Source organism: Dermacentor variabilis, unplaced genomic scaffold (genome assembly GCF_050947875.1).
Source record: "Dermacentor variabilis isolate Ectoservices unplaced genomic scaffold, ASM5094787v1 scaffold_14, whole genome shotgun sequence".
NCBI classification, from domain to species: Eukaryota; Metazoa; Arthropoda; class Arachnida; order Ixodida; family Ixodidae; genus Dermacentor; species Dermacentor variabilis.
Window position 1 is genome coordinate 13727182 of NW_027460302.1, and position 18110 is coordinate 13745291.

General features: G+C 47.3%; 1 protein-coding gene across 6 annotated transcripts in view; it reads left to right on the forward strand.

The window, feature by feature from the left end:
- Positions 1-18110, forward strand: part of TTLL12 (Tubulin tyrosine ligase-like 12) — a 386517-nt gene that overhangs the window by 167479 nt on the left and 200928 nt on the right. For 5 of the 6 annotated variants that reach the window (XM_075677907.1, XM_075677908.1, XM_075677909.1 and 2 more), the window contains exon 10: positions 7594-7671. The exons of the other annotated variant lie outside the window; for it this stretch is intronic. In XM_075677907.1, the coding sequence (XP_075534022.1) occupies positions 7594-7671 (78 nt within the window). The remainder of the gene's footprint in view (positions 1-7593; positions 7672-18110) is intronic. 6 annotated transcript variants of the gene reach the window in all.

The window sequence follows — 18110 nt, forward strand, 5'->3', positions numbered from 1 at the left end:
TTCGGCGCGTGCAACACGTGATTTAGCACCTGACATGACAGCCTTTAGACAGCTGCATTCTGTTCCATTGTTATGGTCTTTCACGATCGCTTTCCCCTTTGCGGTTGACGTTCCACATGGGCTCGGCCAGCTCGTGGCCCCTAAGGTGTCGCCCGTGCCACCTTTGAGGCCGCGTCGAGCTGCCAGGCCTTGCGGCGCAAATGTGGGTGTGACCACAAAGATTGTGCCGGGGAGGCCTCTGAGGCCAGGCCCAGCTGCGGCTGCATGCACGACCCGTTGTAGAGAACAAAAAAAGCTGGTGCAGTCATTTCTCGCACCACTGCAGCATGGCGCATAGCCATGGCACTCATCACAAAAACCAAGCAAAATTTCACAGCCATGCATTGAAATTGCAGTAGCTGAGAGGAGCGTGGCAAGAAAGAACAAAGCGCATTTTTAGAGGTAATTTAGAGTAATGAAAACATTTCGACTCCTTTGTTAAGACCTTTCAGCCAGCGCTGGGTTATTCTTGTACCATTCTTCACATTAATATTCGGAGCATCAGGAAACACTGGGATCAATTTGCGGTTACGGCCTGTGCTCTCAGTGACTTTGTTGACGTGTTTGTATTAACGGAAATTAACATTACCGACACTCTAACCGATGTATTTAGGCTTCCCGGTTACCATGCCTATTTCATTACACGCAACAACAGCAGGGGTGGTGGCATTGCGGTATACTTCAGGGAATCATTAATGATCTCCGAGGTTACCGTTTCCTTCGGTACAGCGGAGGTCATGGCCTTTGAAGTATCCTGTCGTGGTATTTCATTTTATCTCCTTGCTATGTACCGACCTCCTAGTCAAAATGTGTTGGGATTTATTGAAGAATTACAAACTTTACTGAAAACCAACTTTGTTGCTAAAAACGTGTGCATGATAGGGGACATCAATATCGATTTGATGAAGGGTGATCGCCATGGCACTGAAAGTTACTTAACAGTACTCGCAGAATTTGGCATTGAACCACAGGTCGCCGATCCTACTAGAGAAGAATTTCTTAATAATCGCATTACAACTACTTGCATTGACCACGTTAACGTCCGTGCGTCGGACATTTCTTCAGTGTCCGCAGCTGTAATCAGACAGAAACTGGCAGATCACTATTACATTGCGTGTCGCCTTATGAAAACAGACTCTATGCAGCTCGCTAACTCTACCAGGTGTGTTGTGACCATTCTAGACCAAAAAAAATTCGATAATCACGTCACTGAATATGATTGGGATTCATTCACTCATCATAACACTAACGACACTGCGTACGATAGCTTGGTCAGGATATTAGGCGAAATAAAGAAAGTGTGCAAAAAAACTTTGGTTGTGAAGAAACGTAAAATTGACTGCCAGTGGCTGACTGCGGAAATCCTGGCTGCTATCAAAGAAAAGGACACTTTCTGGTCTCGATGCCGCAGGGCGCCAAAAAATGACAAACTTCGAGCAGAATATCGTTGCATCAGAAATAAGGTAACTGCGCTTATCCGCTTATCAAAGAGGAAGTTCTTTGCACAGCAGTTTCACAACACTCGTCGCGACGTAAGGAGCACTTGGTCTCTGATAAACCAGTTACGTGGTAACATACGCTTGTCCGTCCAAGAAGCAGTGGAGCATAATTTCGGTGTGGTGTCGCCTATTTTGGCTAATGAGTTCAATAACGTATTTTCGGCTGAGCAGCAGGTCGCAGTCCAAACTTTGAGCTCGACAAAGATTAAAAACAGTGTATCGCCATCAGCCTTCCTTCCTCTTATGACAGAATCTGATCTTTTCAGTATTTTGTCTAGTCTGAAACGTAATAAATCCGCCGGACTTGACAACATTTTCATAGCTGATCTGATAAGAAACATTACAGCTCTGAAACATGTTCTGCTATTTATTTTAAACGGCATAATTGCAACTGGTACATGGCCAGATTCACTTAAGAGTGCTCGCGTTGTTCCTCTGTACAAAAGTGGGAAAAAGAATGATATTGCCAACTACCGCCCTATTTCTGTTCTTTCCTGCATATCCCAGATTTTAGAAAAACACGTACTTTCTGTGATGAATGCATTTGTTGCTAAACATGACCTAATGAGTGTGAATCAGTACGGATTTGTTAGTGGGTCTGGAACACAGGTGCTATTAGAAAATCTCTCTGATTTACTGCACCAAAGCCTGGAAAACAATGAGGTGGCATTTGGGCTTTTTTTGGACGTTAAAAAAGCTTTCAACACAGTAAATCATCAAATTTTAATGTCTAAACTGTATTCATATGGATTTAGGGGTCCTTTTTTGTCACTAATTAAAAACTACCTTCACAATCGCTCACAAGTAGTCATGTTTGGGCCTATCTGCAGTGACGCGGTAAGTCTGGTGTGTGGTGTCCCGCAAGGGTCTATCTTATCTCCTTTGTTGTTCAACTTATATGTGAATGATATATGTGACCACGTGAAAGCATCCACCGTATTCCTTTATGCCGATGACACTTTACTAGTGTCAAGCAACCCTGAGTTTTCATGTGCCCTGGCTAACCTTCAAGAGGACGCTATTAAAGTTAGTGATTGGTTTGCCTCAAACTTAATACAAATAAATAGCACCAAATCCCGACTTGTCTGTTTTCGTAACCCGCACAAAGATGTACCAAGCGTCGCTTCCATATATTTACACCCTTCATATTGCTCTTTCTGCTCTTGTCAACCTATAGCTAGCGTCCAGTCGGTTAAGTATCTTGGTATGCACATAGACAGTGATCTGACGTGGAATACTCATTTGACCCACATTTGTAAGAAACTTAGAAGTGTTGCATGTTTGTTATTTAATTTAAAAACCATGATGCCTTTTTCTATCAGAAAACTCATCGCCCAGGCTCTGGGGTATAGTGTTTTAAGATACGGTATGTGTTGTTTTTTTAACTGCTCTTTCACATGGAAATGTCGAGTTAATAGGATTTTGAAAAACATCGCTACAAGTGTCCTCTACATGCCACAGGAGAATTTACCCAGCAGTGTCTTTCGAACAGCCGGTTTGCCGTCTTTTGAGAATCTTTTTAAACAAATCGTAGTACTTAAATATTTTTGGAGCAGTGCGTACAGGCACATAAATACGAAACCGGTACCGTTGAGACATGTTCCTCGTTATCTTAAACCGAGAGTGCGCACTCACTACGGTAAAGCAACAAGACGCTATTATGTTCCTGCTATATTCAATGAACTACCGGACGATGTATTTTCTTTGTCCACCCGCAAAACACTGAGAGTTGCTGTTCAAGCGTTAGAGTACCTTTAATATGTACTGATGTTATCAGTGCATCTTTGATAATGTGTAATGGTTGTGCCAAATGCACAACCAGCTTCTGATGGAGTTCTGGTGTGGCGCGTAGATTGCCGCGGCTGCCGGTTGTCGCCGCACAAGCCCTCTTGTGGCTTCGGCGCTTCCGGTTTGTATACTGTTCTAACTATACTGAATAAAGATTATTATTATTATTATTATAATGTCTCTGTTCACAAGAAACTTCCTACAGTATTCCTTAAGTGTATGTACACCTTTATTAAAGTCTACCTGCTTGTCTTTTCTGTTTAGAGCATTGGTTATTTGAAAAGATAATGCTTGCCTTCCATAGTTGGTTTTAACTTGCGGCATTTTCGTTTTGGGTTTCGGGTACTGTATGAACTTGGAGCTGGGCACTGTGGATATCATCATCATCATCATTAGCCTGGTTACCTCCACTGCAAGGCAAAGGCCTCTCCCATACTTCTCCAACTACTCCGGTCATGTACTAATTGTGGCCATGTCTTCCCTGCAAACTTCTTAATCTCATCCGCCCACCTAACTTTCTGCCGCCCCTGCTGCGCTTCCCTTCCCTTGGAATCGAGTCCGTAACCCTTAATGACCATCGGTTATGTTCCCTCCTCATTACATGTCCTGTCCATGCCCATTTCTTTTTCTTGATTTCAACTAAGATGTCGTTAACCCACGTTTGTTGCCTCACCCAATCTGCTCTTTTCTTATCCCTTAACGTTACCCCATCATTCTTCTTTCCATAGCTCGTTGCGTCGTCCTCAATTTAAGTAGAACCCTTTTCGTAAGTGTAAAGGTTTCTGCCCCGTAGGTGAGTACTGGTGAGACACAGCTATTACACACTTTTCTCATAGATCAGCTCACAGCATACCTCAACACACTGTGGGCAGAGGGCACGATACTGAAGGAATGGAACCACGCTGTCGTGATGATGATACCTAAACCCGGCAAAAAGCTTCAGATTGAAAACCTGAGGCCCATCTCCCTCACCTCGTGCCTCGGTAAACTCTACGAAAGGATAGTCACCAGAAGAATCCAACACCACCTGGAGGACAAGGAGCTATACCCGCACAGCATGTTTGGCTTCCGGGCGAACCTGTCGACACGGGGCGTCCTGCTACAGATAAAAGAAAAAATCATAAACACGTCACCCAGAGCAGGCGAAAACGTTAGCCACGAAGCCATCATGGAAGGACTGAACAACGCCAACAGCGGCAAGAGAATCCACGACTACGTGGGGGCCTTTCTTACCAAACGCATGGCAACGGTGGGATTGGGGTTCTGCGAAGTGACGTCTTTACCACCCCACGCAAAGGCACGCCGCAGGGCTTCGTGATCTCACCAATACTATTCAACATCGCAATGATCGGACTGGCTCGAAGACTCAGCAAGATTGATGGCATCCAGCATGCAATATATGCTGACGACATCACGGTCTGGGTCAATCGAGGCTCCCTAGGACACAAGCAAGAAAAACTGCAGGAAGCGGCCAAGTGCGTGGAAGAATATGTCAGAGAAAGGGGCCTGCCGTGCTCCACCGAAAAATCAGAAATCCTGAGAGTGGGAAGAAACCCCACCAAGGAAGAACTAATAGTAAAACTAGAGGGACAAAACATACCTGAAAGGAGCATGATACGCGTCCTAGGCATGTGGATTCAAGGAAGCAAGAAATGCAGCCACACAATCAGCTTACTAAAGAAATCGACAGAACAAGTAAGCTGAATGATAACGAGGGTATCTCAAAGAAGAAACGGAATGAGAGAAGAAGACGCAAACAAGCTGGTCAGAAGCCTGGTGGTCAGCAGAGTCACGTACTCGCTCCCGTACCACAACATGACGAAGCACGAAAAAGAACAGACGGAAACACTACTAAGAAAAGCGTATAAGACGGCGCTACATCTGCCTGGAAACACGCCCAACGATAAATTGTTACAGATGGGCCTAAGCAACACCTTCGAAGAACTCGCGGAAGCGCAGCTCACTGCACAGATCGCCAGGCTCCAGCAGACTGCCACCGGCCGCAAGCTCCTAAAAAGAATAGGGCATAACACAGACGGAATAGAGGATCGGGCTGCTAGCATCCCAGACAGCGTTCGCCAGACACTGGAGGTTAGCCCCCTACCGAGAAACATGGACCTGAATCTCCACGCCGCCAGAAGGCAGGCATGAGCAGATTTCGTGGAACGAAACCTAGGTGCACTAGAAAACACAGTATACACAGACGCGGCCGTATACCCATGAGACCGCAACACTAGAATGTTTAGAGTCGTAGCAGCAGTGGTAAACCACACGGGAGAACCAATTAGCTGCGCGACCCTGAGAAACTGCACGGTAACGGAGGGGGAGGAAGTCACTGTAGGTCTAGCGGTGGCTGACGGTTACCGCAGGAACAAATCTCTGATAATTCTAACGGACTCCAAAGCAACATGTAGGAACTACACAGAAGGCAGAGTTAGTAAGGAAGCACTGAGAATCCTCCTCAAAACAGCCTCCTAACAAAAAGATAAAACATAGGATCTTCTGGATACCGGCACACACCGGAATAGAGGGCAACTCAAGGGTGGACCGCCTAGTTCGTGAACTCACGCACCGAGCAGGGCAGTCGGAAACCTTAGAGGCCCCCTTAACGGTGGAGACGACGTATGCAGAAATACTTAACCACTACAGAGGACAGAGACTTAAATACCCCCCACCCCACACATCGATCACACAACACGAGGTAGTCAGCTGGCGAAGACGGCAAGCAGGTACGTTTTTCAACCTGCACACACAACACAAAATGTTCCCTACCCAGTACAGGGATACATGTCCGTGGTGCGGAACAACCCCCACATCACCACATCACGTGGGAATGCAAGCGTAATTTCGCATTCCATAAAGTAAATAACCCAAGTGCAAAACAATGGGAGCGTCTGCTCACCAGCAGCGAGCTCGCAGCCCAACAGGCAATTGTGCAGCACGCCTGCTAGGCAGCAAGACTCAGCGGTGCCCTAGAATAGGGGCGCCGACCTTGTGAAGCGGCCAGGACTCAAGTCATGAAGACACCGGCCCACCGCCAATCTCTCTGAGATATAGAGAAATAAAGTTTTTCCATTTTCCATTCTCATGAGGGATAGTGGCAACCTGCTGTTCATGATCTGTGAATGCCTGCCAAATGCACCCCAGCCCATTCTTATTCTTCTGATTATTTCTGTCTCATGATCTGGATTCGCGGTCACTACCTTCCCTAAGTAGATGTACCGTATTTACTCGCATAATGATCGCACTCGTGTAATGATCGCACCCCTGAAATTTGTCGTCAAAATACGATTCTTTTTATTTCCCGTGTAATGATCACACCCCGAACTTGCCGCAGGGATATGTTGTGTGCCAAGTCTAGTTAATATTGATCGCGCTTACCATCTGTCGAATGCTACGCGAACGACTCTTCAAGACAAACCAAGCGGTCTGCAGGCACCAAACATTCTTAAGTAGATGCCTCATTCATTACTTTCATCACTTTCCGCACTTCCATGACTTAAAAAAAAAAAGTTGCAACCAAACTTGCCTTTATTATGTGTAGGCTTTATAGTGGTTGTAGTCAACAACAGCAAAAAAGGCGCCTTTCGATTCTTCTCATCTGCACTCGTGGGCACGCAACAAATCGCGAGCGGCAACGATAGTAGCCACGTTTGCACTGATACGCTTAAAGTGTACCCTATTCATACGCCAACGCTTGTAACACAGCTAAGGTATTCACCCACCCTTAGTGGAAATGTGCCGTATTAAGATAGTAGTGAATACAGATGCCGCACTTTCCACAACATGCCGGCCATGTGTTTCTATGTCACTGGCAGCTAAGCGCGCCCATCTGTTTCTGTCCCCTCAAAGTGGACATGGCTACGTTATTGCCGCAAACTTGCCGATATTAGCGATATTATTCATTACTGATATGAAAGAAACTGTTTCAATGCACATAATGTACTCTCGAGAAGAAAAAAAAAATTATTCGGCTTGCTCTGCCGGCCGCCATTTTTGTTTTGGTGTCCCGCAGCAAACGCGGGACAAAAAATATTTTTTTCTTTCCGCGGGAAATTTAACCCACTTAATGATCACACTCCTGATCTTGCGTCAATTTTTCTGACAAAAAAGTGCTATCATTATGCGAGTAAATACGGTATTGCCTTACCAATTCCAGTGCCTCGCTACGTATTGTAAATCGCTGTTCTCTTCCGAGACTGTTAAACATTACTTTAGTTTTCTGCAGATTAATTTTTAGACCCACTCTTCTGTTTTGCCTCTCCAGGTCAGTGTGCACGCATTGCAATTGGTCCCCTGGGCTACTAAGCAAGGCAATATCATCAGCGAATCGCAAGTTACTAAGGTATTCTCCATTAACTCTTATCCCCAATTCTTCCCAATCCAGGTCTCTGAATACTTCCTGTAAACACGCTGTGAATAGCATTGGAGAGATCGTATCTCCCTGCCTGACGCCTTTCTTTATTGGGATTTTTTGCTTTCTTTATGGAGGACTTTGGTGGCTGTGGAGCCGTTATAGATATCTTTCTGTATTTTTACATACGGCTTGTCTACCCCCTGATTCCGTAATGCCTCCATGACTGCTGAGGTTTCGACTGAATCAAACACTTTCTCGTAATCAATGAAAGCTATATCCAAGGGTTGGTTATATTCCGCACATTTCTCTATCACCTGATTGATAGTGTGAATATGGTCTATTGTTGAGTAGCCTTTACGGAATCCTGCCTGGTACTTTGCTTGACAGAAGTCTAAGGTGTTCCTGATTCTGTTTGCGATTAACTTAGTAAATACTTTGTAGGCAACGTACAGTAAGCTGATCGGTCTATAAGTTTAGTGGAAGAAAAAGAAAAGATTAAGGAGATGTATACGAAAATGCTAGTATGGAAAGCATGTACAATGCACGTCAAATGACTTGCCCAGTAATATTAGTGTCCCTGTCAGACTGTTTGCTGATGATTGTGTGATGTATAATAAAATTCGAGATAGTAATAATCAGGCCAATTTACAGTCTAGTCTGCAAATAATTAAAAAATGGTGTGACGACTGGCAGATGGAACTAAACGCAGCTAAGTCTGTTGTTATGTCCATAACGAGAAAGAAAAAAGTTTTGCATTACCCATACAACATAAATAGTATAACTATTAGCAGAGTCGATAAACATAAGTATCTAGGAGTAACGTTCACTTCTGACCTCAGATGGAATCAACACATTGATGCTGTATGTGGTAAGGCCAGCAAAGCACTCTGGAGTCTAAGACTGAATATAAGTGCGTCGACACCTGAGGTCAAAATTTTAGCCTATAAATCCTTAATACGTCCTATCTTGGAGTATGCTAAAGCTGTATGGGATCCCTACACTAAATTCAACCAACAAAAGATTGACAGAATCCAGAGGTTAGCATCAAGGTTCATATTTAACAAGTATCGCTACTGCCAATCCTCCACTGAACTTTGTAAACTTGCCGACTTACCTCCGCTAGACTTACCTACCAGGTATGAGCGACTGAAACTAATTTACCTTATCATTAATGGTCACTTGCTTGTCGACAAACACAACTTCTTCAAAATCTCGACAAACGAAATATCCAGACATCGTCATAGCCAGTACATCACACCCCCTCAAGTCAGAAATGACTGTTTTAAGTACAGCTTTGTCCCAAGAGGTATTACGGAATGAAATGCGCTCCCCGACTCTTATGTCGGCCTCATGCGTTGAGGAATTTTTGCAATGTGTACACATTATTCTTTTTGCCGCTAACTAATATGTATATCATAACTTTGCCAAAGGTGTATCTGTTCATTTTGTTTCTTATTTTTGAGGGGAAGTTTGTAAGGTGCATAGAATCTAAACTGATTCGCGTCCCTGCTGAAATGTCTACAGTTGTTCATTTACTTGCTTTTGTTGTCATACTGTATCCTTGTATGTGTTTGTATTTTCCACTCCTGTAATGGCCCTTCATGGGCTGACAGTATTATTAAATAAATAAAATAAATAATTAAATCACGCAGGCTAGGTGACCATTTGTCGCCGCCCCATTTCAAAGGAGATACCAATAAATTATCATCAGCAAATGACTGTAATATGAAAACAATTTTGTTTGCTGTGTTGGTACGCCACGGTTCACGGGTATACGTACGGCCAGAAAATTGGGATGGAGATGAGCTGCACGTGGTCAGAATCATAACTTACACAGATGCATCAGTATATGCTGAAGATACAATGAAGTGAATTGGCCTGCTTCCGGCCTAAGTTTCCCCTGTATAGCAAGCATTTTTATGTTCAGCTGAATAGGTTGCACTGTCATGGAACTGTGATTCGTGGCTGCTGCGGGCAATGGAAGGGCAGATAAGGTTTGCACACAGAATGCACTTTCTTGATTTTGATTCCCGAATTTTTAAGAGGCCTATACAGGTAAACCTTGGTATAATAAACTTCAATAGTACAATAGATTTCCATTAATTCGATCTGGTTAATTTGATTCTGAGCGAAGGTCCCAGCTGGCGCCCATGCATTCCTATAAGCCCGAACTTCATTCGATCCAGTTAATTTGATATTTTGGTGAATTCGATCCGAAGCGAAGGTCCCAGCCGGCGGCCATACATTTGTATAAGCGAAAACTTCCGCTATTTTGATCTCAAAGTTGACTTTCGCTGTGCAATTTGAATTTGACTGAACAGCTCTGCCGCAATACAGCTTTGTTAGCAGGTGAAGCATAGCAAGAATGAAAAGGGGCCATTTCTCGGGATGTAGTATATTATATGAAAAAAATAATATGTTTCTTAATATATGTGTTTGTTATGATATGTTGTATGTATGTGTTGTATGATAGTGTGTCCGGCACCCTCGTGTTGCTTTGGTCCCCATCGCGTAAGGTTGTCCTTTGTGAAAAACTGCTTTCCTGCTACACAGGCCTATATCGCGTGCTTCGCCAAGTAATCGATGTCACCTACGAAATCGCTCTAGCCACGCTCACTGCGTCCTCCACTGTGACAACCAGTGACATTGTCCACGTAGCCCGACTCAAACCCTACAACTCTCCACGCACCTTGGATATTTAACAGCACAGTGACGGTGCTTTTGCCACCAGGGGGTAGTATTATGATATCATCGAGGGATGCTCAAAGGACGAGCCACCGCGAGAACGACGACGAAGTGGGTTTGTGCCCTTGGTGCGAGTGAGTGTCGGCCTGGCGATCTGGCTCCAGTGTAAATAGCCTGTATATAGCCTCTTTAATCTGTGTCTTTCCACACGTAACAATATGGTGAGTATGTGTTTGTTAATCTTACAGGTGTGCATCCGGCATCCCTGGTCCCAGTATGGGCACTTAGACACCTAATAAGCATACTGGCAGCCACTCAGAGCTGTTCTGATGTTGCTGTAGCGATTTGAGTCCTCATTTTGCCCACCTTGCCTGTATAGTATATGAGACTAATAACGGGACTTAGTATGCATTAATTTTTTTATACATGTGCCCACGTGCCGTGCACCAAGAATTGGAGAAAATCTATCTGTGTTTGGGGAAAGCTAGGGAAAAGGAAGGCAGTAAGATGACATAGCTGCAAAAGTCGAGTAAATGTCTAAATCGAACAAAGAAGTGGGAGCCTGTATAAAAAAATTTGCAGTTTCGCCCGAAAGCCAAAGCATTGATTGCAATAGCATTTAGTGTACAGCTATACGAAGTAAGGATAGTAGTTTTATTGGTCGTATAAACTCGCAAACATAGGCTGTGGGGGTTTCACTCTGCGTGCAGCTAGGGCTGAAGGCGAGCTCCGGATCTAGCCCCACACAGTCGCTCTGTGGTACATAGGCTGCATGAAGCTGGGTGGTTGTCCACCTTGGGGGGCTTCACGCTTTGGCACACATGACATGAGCAGGCATAGTGCATCATGTCCCGTTTCATGCCTGGACAGGTAGCGAGGCGACACAATGTAAGTCTCGGGGCTGCTCACGTGCCCAGCGATGCACGAGTCGTGAAAGTAGTGTGGCAGTGCCCCTCACAGTGCGCGTGGTATCACCACCTTAAACTCCTCACCTGTGTCGTCCTCGGTGGGAATACAGTCGCCCACCGTTTATTCGGACCTCACGGAGACTGTGGAAATGTCCGAATAAACAGGTGTCCGAAAAGCAGATTAAGAAAAAAAAAAAGAAATCCTTTATTTCCATGCACTTATTCGGGCTCGGCAGTAGTCTTGAAAAAATCGTGAATGCGCCGTTGCATGCTGTTCTGTTTACACACAATCAGATAAGCCTGAATCTCGGAGAGGGTCATACGGTCACTATAGGCCTCTGAAGGCACAGTCAATGCTTGTACACGCTCCGCATGCGATGGCAGCGTAGCACAGGTACGTCATCTTCCGACTCGGAGTAATCATCCGGCGGTGCAGCAGAAACCTGATGAATGATCTCGCCGTCGTCGAGTTCTGCGCTTGTCAGTACAGCACCTGTGAAACTCAAACAAAACGGTGTCCAGAATCGCAATGCAACCACTGCGCAGGTCTCAGCAGAACATTTTCAGCGTCAGTAGGGAGCGCATCGGAAGGTGACAAATCCTAGGCCTCCTGGCACCCGCTTGCCGGCATTCCCCAGCGCAGTCTACGTGGGCACTGTCGGCGCCATTAGACACTTGACGCAATGTTTCCGTATGCCTCGTTGGATCACCGCAACCTCGACACAGCACACAAACCAAACACCACCATGCCGTCACACCGACACCAGTCACGCAAACGAATAATGTGGCCTATTCGCAGCATTGTGCACAAAGAAAGAAACAAATCAGCTGCTGGATTATCTTGACATGGCTTACTAAGCTGTGACTGGAACGGCTGTAGCCACTCTATCGAACCAGGCTTAAACGATGAGGATGAGCGGGGATTTGCAGTAGCGCCACTTTGTGGGGCAGCAAGGAGGCTTCATTCAAAACAAAAATGGCATTCTGCAAGTCGAACCATGCACCAGTCAGAGTCGGTGAATGGTGCTCTCGATCGAGTTGGCTTGAGGAGTGTCCGAAAAATCAGGCGAGAGGTTGCAAGGTGTTCAAACTTTTGGCAGTTGTTATACATTATGGTCTATGGGGAGAATGGCAGTGCTGAGAAGCAGACCGAATAATCGAGCATGTCTTAATTTTTGGACTCCAAAAATCAGTCAGTGACTGTATGCCTCAGCAGGACGTCGTCAGAATTCAGCAGATAAGAATCCAGCGCGCTCACAGCATTACCAACTGTTCCCGAGTGCTCCGCACCGACAGCAATACCAGCTGCCTCCATGTGTGCGGCGGCCGCACCACCCTGCTGCCGGAGCTCGTCGAGCACTTCTCGACAAAAGGGGTTCTTCTGCTGAGCCTCGAACAGCTCCTCTCTGCTAAAGACAACTTCTGCGGAACCGACAACATTTATGTGGTTCACACTCTCGCCCAGGATCAGTGGTTGTTCCGCATTCATTTCTCGAGCTACGACTTGGGTTTCTCCCTGACCTCGGACTGGTTCTCACGAAAGTTTCAGCTGCGGCATTGCTCTTTCCCTTGCAGTAGCACACGGTGAAGTCGTAATGCTGCAGCAGCAGTGCTCAACGCGTCAGGCGGCCACTTGGCTCGCTCAAGCGCGTCAACGAAGTGAGAGCCATGTGATGAGACTCAATCTTGAATGCCACTCCATCTACATAATAGTCGAACTTTCGCAGAGTGAAAACTATTGCGAGGCACTCCTTCTTTGTCACCGAGTAGTTCCTTTCTGCCGGTGTCAACGAACGGCTCTCGAACGCAACCAGTCGGAGAGTGCCTTCGTGCTCCTGCAGCAGAATTGCACCTAAGCCTAGTTCGCTTGCGTCTGTTTGAATCACAAACTCCCTATTCAAGTCGGGCAGCTGCAACTCTGCTGTGTCAGCGAGCACCTTCGTGAGGCTCCATAGTGCCGCCTCCTGGTCTTGACCCCAAGTCAATAGCTCGTCTATCCTCAAGAGCTTCGTCAAAGGTGCTTGCACTGCCGTGCAGTCTGGAATGAATTGGCAATAAAAGTTCACCAATCCCAGAAAGCGTCTCAGTTCACCGATAGCTTTCGGCGACGGGTACCTCAGTATAGCCTTGAGTTTATCCTCACTCGGCAGAATGCGGCCGTTGTCCAGCGTGAATACCAACAGCACTATTCTGCTCGCAGCTATCTGAGCTTTGTTCAGGTTCAGCGTGATACCTGCAGACCTCAGAATGTTTTCGAATAAACCACTATGTCGTCCAAGTATGCGAGAGCATGTTGCCACTTCGCGTCTCCTAGTACTCTGTTCATCCACCTCCGATAAGTAGCGGGAGCTCCGACCAACCCAAAAGATATTCTCTTAAATTGAATGAACACCCGGTTTCTCTTTGTTTTCTCTTTGTCACGATTGTCCATTTTGACCTGGAAGTATCCACGGCTAGCATCGAGTGTCGTAATGTACTTCGCCCCGTCTAGGTTAGACAATAAAGAGGAAATGGAGGGTAGAGGGTATGCGTCCTTCTTTGTAGCCTCATTCAGCTTGCGGTAGTCTACACAAAACTGACAAGTATCGTCCTTCTTTGGGACTAGAACTACCGGAAGCCCCCATGGGCTGTTCGACTTTTACACAACGCCTGTGTTGGTGAGTTCGTCTGAGGCGCTGTCAAGTGCGTTCCACTTAGTCAAACTAATCTTCTGAGGATTACATTTCGACGGGGAAGCGTCACCCGTCTCTATCCTGTGCCTGACTAGCGTAGTGCGGCCCGCACAGTCCGTGAAAATCGCATTGTACACGTGCAACAGCGACGAAAGTCGTGCCCTTTCTCTCTCTGGCATGTTGTTGACCTCTGACAAAAGTGGGTGCGCTACCACTTGCAGAAATCACACTGTTCTGCTGCCGTGTCTCTCTCCTCGCCTTCACTGATTACTGTTTTCTCGCTTGGCTGTGGCTGGGTGTGACCCGTTCGTGCCACGCTCGGAGACTGGCGTGTCTCCGCTGCCACAGGCGCTTTTGCGAACAGCTTTAAAACACCCGTTCCATTCTCTCGGTAACCTCCATTGCCGATGTCTATCACAATGCCAGACTTGACGAGAAAGCCGTGACCCAAAATAACAGGCACTGATATACCAGTGAGATGCACAAGGCGTTGTCGCCTGAAGTGTTTTTCCCAACGGATCGCCAGCCTAGCTGCATCGTTCGATTGTGCTGTGCCGGAAGCAAGTAGGAAGGTCGTGTCATTATCTCTCAAGCGAACATTGTTCTTGCGGAGATGATGCAACACCTTGTCACCAAATGAAGACGCGCTTGCTCCGATTTCCAATAGCGCAGCGAATTTCTTTCGGGCTATCGTTAGCTCGATGAATGGTGCCTGTGAGTCCGCAACACCCCCTACCTGACAAGCCAAAGGCTCAAGCAACGCAATAGCATGGGTTGTATTTGAGATCGCCACCCGAGACCCAAGGTGGATCACTGGCGGCCTCGTCCGTTTCCCGAGCCATGCGCTCGACCTCGGCCTGGCGTGCGGCCGCAGTCATGGGCGATGTGCCCTGGTTGGCTGCACTGGTAGCAACGGCCACGAAAGCCTCGGTGGCCTGGGCGCCCATCGCTCCACTCCGGCCCGCCGTAGCTTCCTTGCACTGCATTCGGCGTGTGCCACTCCTCTGGCCTCGCGTCGGCCTCATGTTCCTGTCACGGTGCGCTCAGTGCAGCATTAGTTGGTGCTGTTCTCAGCACATAGGCGTATGGGTCCAAGCGCGGTCTGATAGTTCCCAACTACACTAGACATGCTCCTCAGTGAACGATGCCGACGCATTGACTCTAGACGAGTGTGAAGTGATCGTGCCGCCGTTCAGCAGCTGCCGCCGCGTTAGCAATAGGTCTCTGACTTTGCGTTGCTACATCCGACAACATGAACAAATCTGAGAGGTCAGACAAGCCAGCCGCCATTGTTCGCTGAAACGTGGGTAGTCCTAGCGCCAACACACACCAGAAGACTCGCCATGTTGCCAAATTCGATCCATGTTGGTAGCGCCAACTGCGGGGGTTCCACTTTGCGTGCGGTTAGGGCTGAAGACAAGCTCTGGATCTAGCCCCACACAGTCGCTCTGTGGTACTCCCCAACCTGTAACGCGAGAATCGCAGCTACGTCGGGTTCGAATGAATAGGGCAACCAGCGACATCAACTGTAACAACGTTTATTGCTGCCAGCAATGAGAACACTCACAGCGAGACGTCTTCTCTGTAATAAGTAATAAATAGGCTTGCCTCGTTGCCTGGGGTAGTCAGGCAAACGAGGTCACTCACGGGTTGTAGCAGGTGATCCAGTCTCAGTGACTTAGGTGTCCGGTGTCCGAGAGCGTGGGTCTCTCCTGGTGGCACGCTTTTATGTCTTTTTACCTTTTGAAAGGGGAGGTCCTCCTTGCCCGCCGGATACGTCTCCTTTTCCCGATAACCGCGTGGGGGAGATGGGTATGCGTGTCACGAGAGCGATTGAGAATGGGAAGGCGCGTAGTGCCTCTCTTCCTTGTCTACACTGGCTCTACGCATCTGCCGCGTGCGTACGGGACGACGCGAGTACGGGGGAGGAAATGGGAGCAGGTGCTCCCCAGAAGGCACACCAACTAAATTAACGAGCATGGTGTCACATGCGCACAAGCAAACATGAAAGCATCTACTCGATGACTGCTGTTGTGAGGTCGGCACATCCCAAGTTTCGTGAAGTCGATCTCACCGCTGACTACCACTATTGTTATGTCGGAGGTCCGTGTAGCCAATGAAGTTTCCATCGATGGTGCCATGCCAGGTGCCGGGAGAAAGAGTTCCGACCAACGTTTAAGATAATAAAGAAAAAGGAATATATTCAAGAAGATACATGGTTGAGATTACAAAACAGCTCCAACTATCAGAGTACACTATGGTAACGTTTTAGTGTGTTCGAGTCACACTGTTTCCGAACGTCCTCCTCCTCAGCTGTCTGGATCCACTTTTTATGCCTGCGTCGTCATTGTTCATGGTTTCCAGCAATCCAATGTCAGGAGACCAATCCCGGCGTCTATGAGCTGATGCTTTCGGTGAGCTGGTTGCCTTTTTCGGTGAACCCAGTCGGAAATGCGCGCACATCACTGGGCTCATACTGCGAAAGTAGGAGGAACGCATGCCGACTCCGATCCCTGGCGTGGTCATGCCAGTTTGTGCGGCTTACAGGTGACAAGAAGCATAGCCTTGCACGGACCTTCACTCCGGCATGGTCAGGCCAATTCGGGCTGCTGACAGGTGTGAAGAATCGTAACGTGAAGCGCGACAACTGCATGTCGTCGGGCTGACATCCTTCCTCTGAACGGCCACTGGGCACAACACCGTGGAAACTCACTGTCATAACAGTGGTATGAGGAAATGCGGCAGCAGCAAGCGAAGTGACGTTCATGTTGCCTATTGCTTCTTTGAGGCGAGCCTCTATTCTTTGAGGAGAGCCTTGATGACATTGGAGAGGAAGACGCGGCCTCTGTCACCCAGTAATTCCCTGGGAGCTCCGTGGTGAAGGATGATGTGGCGCAGGAGAAACCAGGCCATGTCACGTGCAGAAGTGCTGGACAAAAAGGAAGTTTCCACGTAGCGCATAAGATGGTCGATGGCCACGATTACCCAGTGATTGCCGTCTGATGTGGTTGGCAGAGGTCTATAAATATCGATGCCTACTCTATCAAAAGCACGTGCTGGGCAAGGCAAAGGCTGCAATGGGGTGGTTTAACGACAAGGGATATCTTTGCGGCGTTGGTAAACGACACAGGAGCGGCCATAACGACGGATGAATCGATACATACCAGTAGTAACGAAGGCGTAGACGCGCGTATGTCTTCAGTACACCTGCATGCACGCAGTGGGGGTCGTCGTGGAACACTGCACAAATATCCGAACGCAGATGCCGACGTTTGACAAGCAACCATTTGTGGCCGTCCGGGAAGTAGTTACGATGGTACAAGAGCCTGTCGCGAATGGAGAAGTGATGTGCTTAGCGACATAATGCGCAATTGGTAGTGGGCGTCGATAGGGCGGACAAGAAACTTGGCATGGACACAATCCATGGGTCTTTCTTCTGCTCCAGAAGAATGTCCGTGGCAGCAAGGGAAGACTCGGACAATAAGGCCTTCGGGGAGCTAACCTTGTCTGTTAGTGGCAAACAAGATGAGGCATCCTCATCCGAGTTTTTTCGGCCAGAACGGTACAGCACTCAAATGTCGTACTCCTGCAGTTGAAGGGCCCATCGAGCAAGATGACTGAATGGTTCTTTTAAGGACGACAACCTGCACAGCGAATGATGATCAGTTATCATGTCATATGGGCAGCCATAGCGATACGGATGGAATTTGGTTGTGGCCCAAATTATAGCTAGGCATTCTTTTTCTGTTACAGAATAGTTCGATTCAGGTTTAGTGAGTGCACGACTGGTGAAGGCAACGACGTACTCATTGGAGCCAGCCTTTCTCTGAGCGAGAACAGCACCAAGGCCAATGCCAGTGGCATCCATGCGTATTTCAGTTGGAGCGCTTGGGCCGAAATGGCACAGGATTGGTGGTGACATGAAGAGTCGACGCAGCTTGGTGAATGCGGCATCACAATCCGGTGACCAGGTCGAAAGGTTGTGGCTACCACGAAAAAGCTATGTTAAAAGTGCTATTATGGATTTGAAATTGCGGATGAAACTGCGGAAGTATGACGCTAACCCAATGAAGCTGCGCAGTTCTTTTAAGGTCGTTGGTCGCGGAAGCTGGGCAACAGCTCATAGTTTCGCGGGATCAGGGAGTACACCTTCTTTCGACAT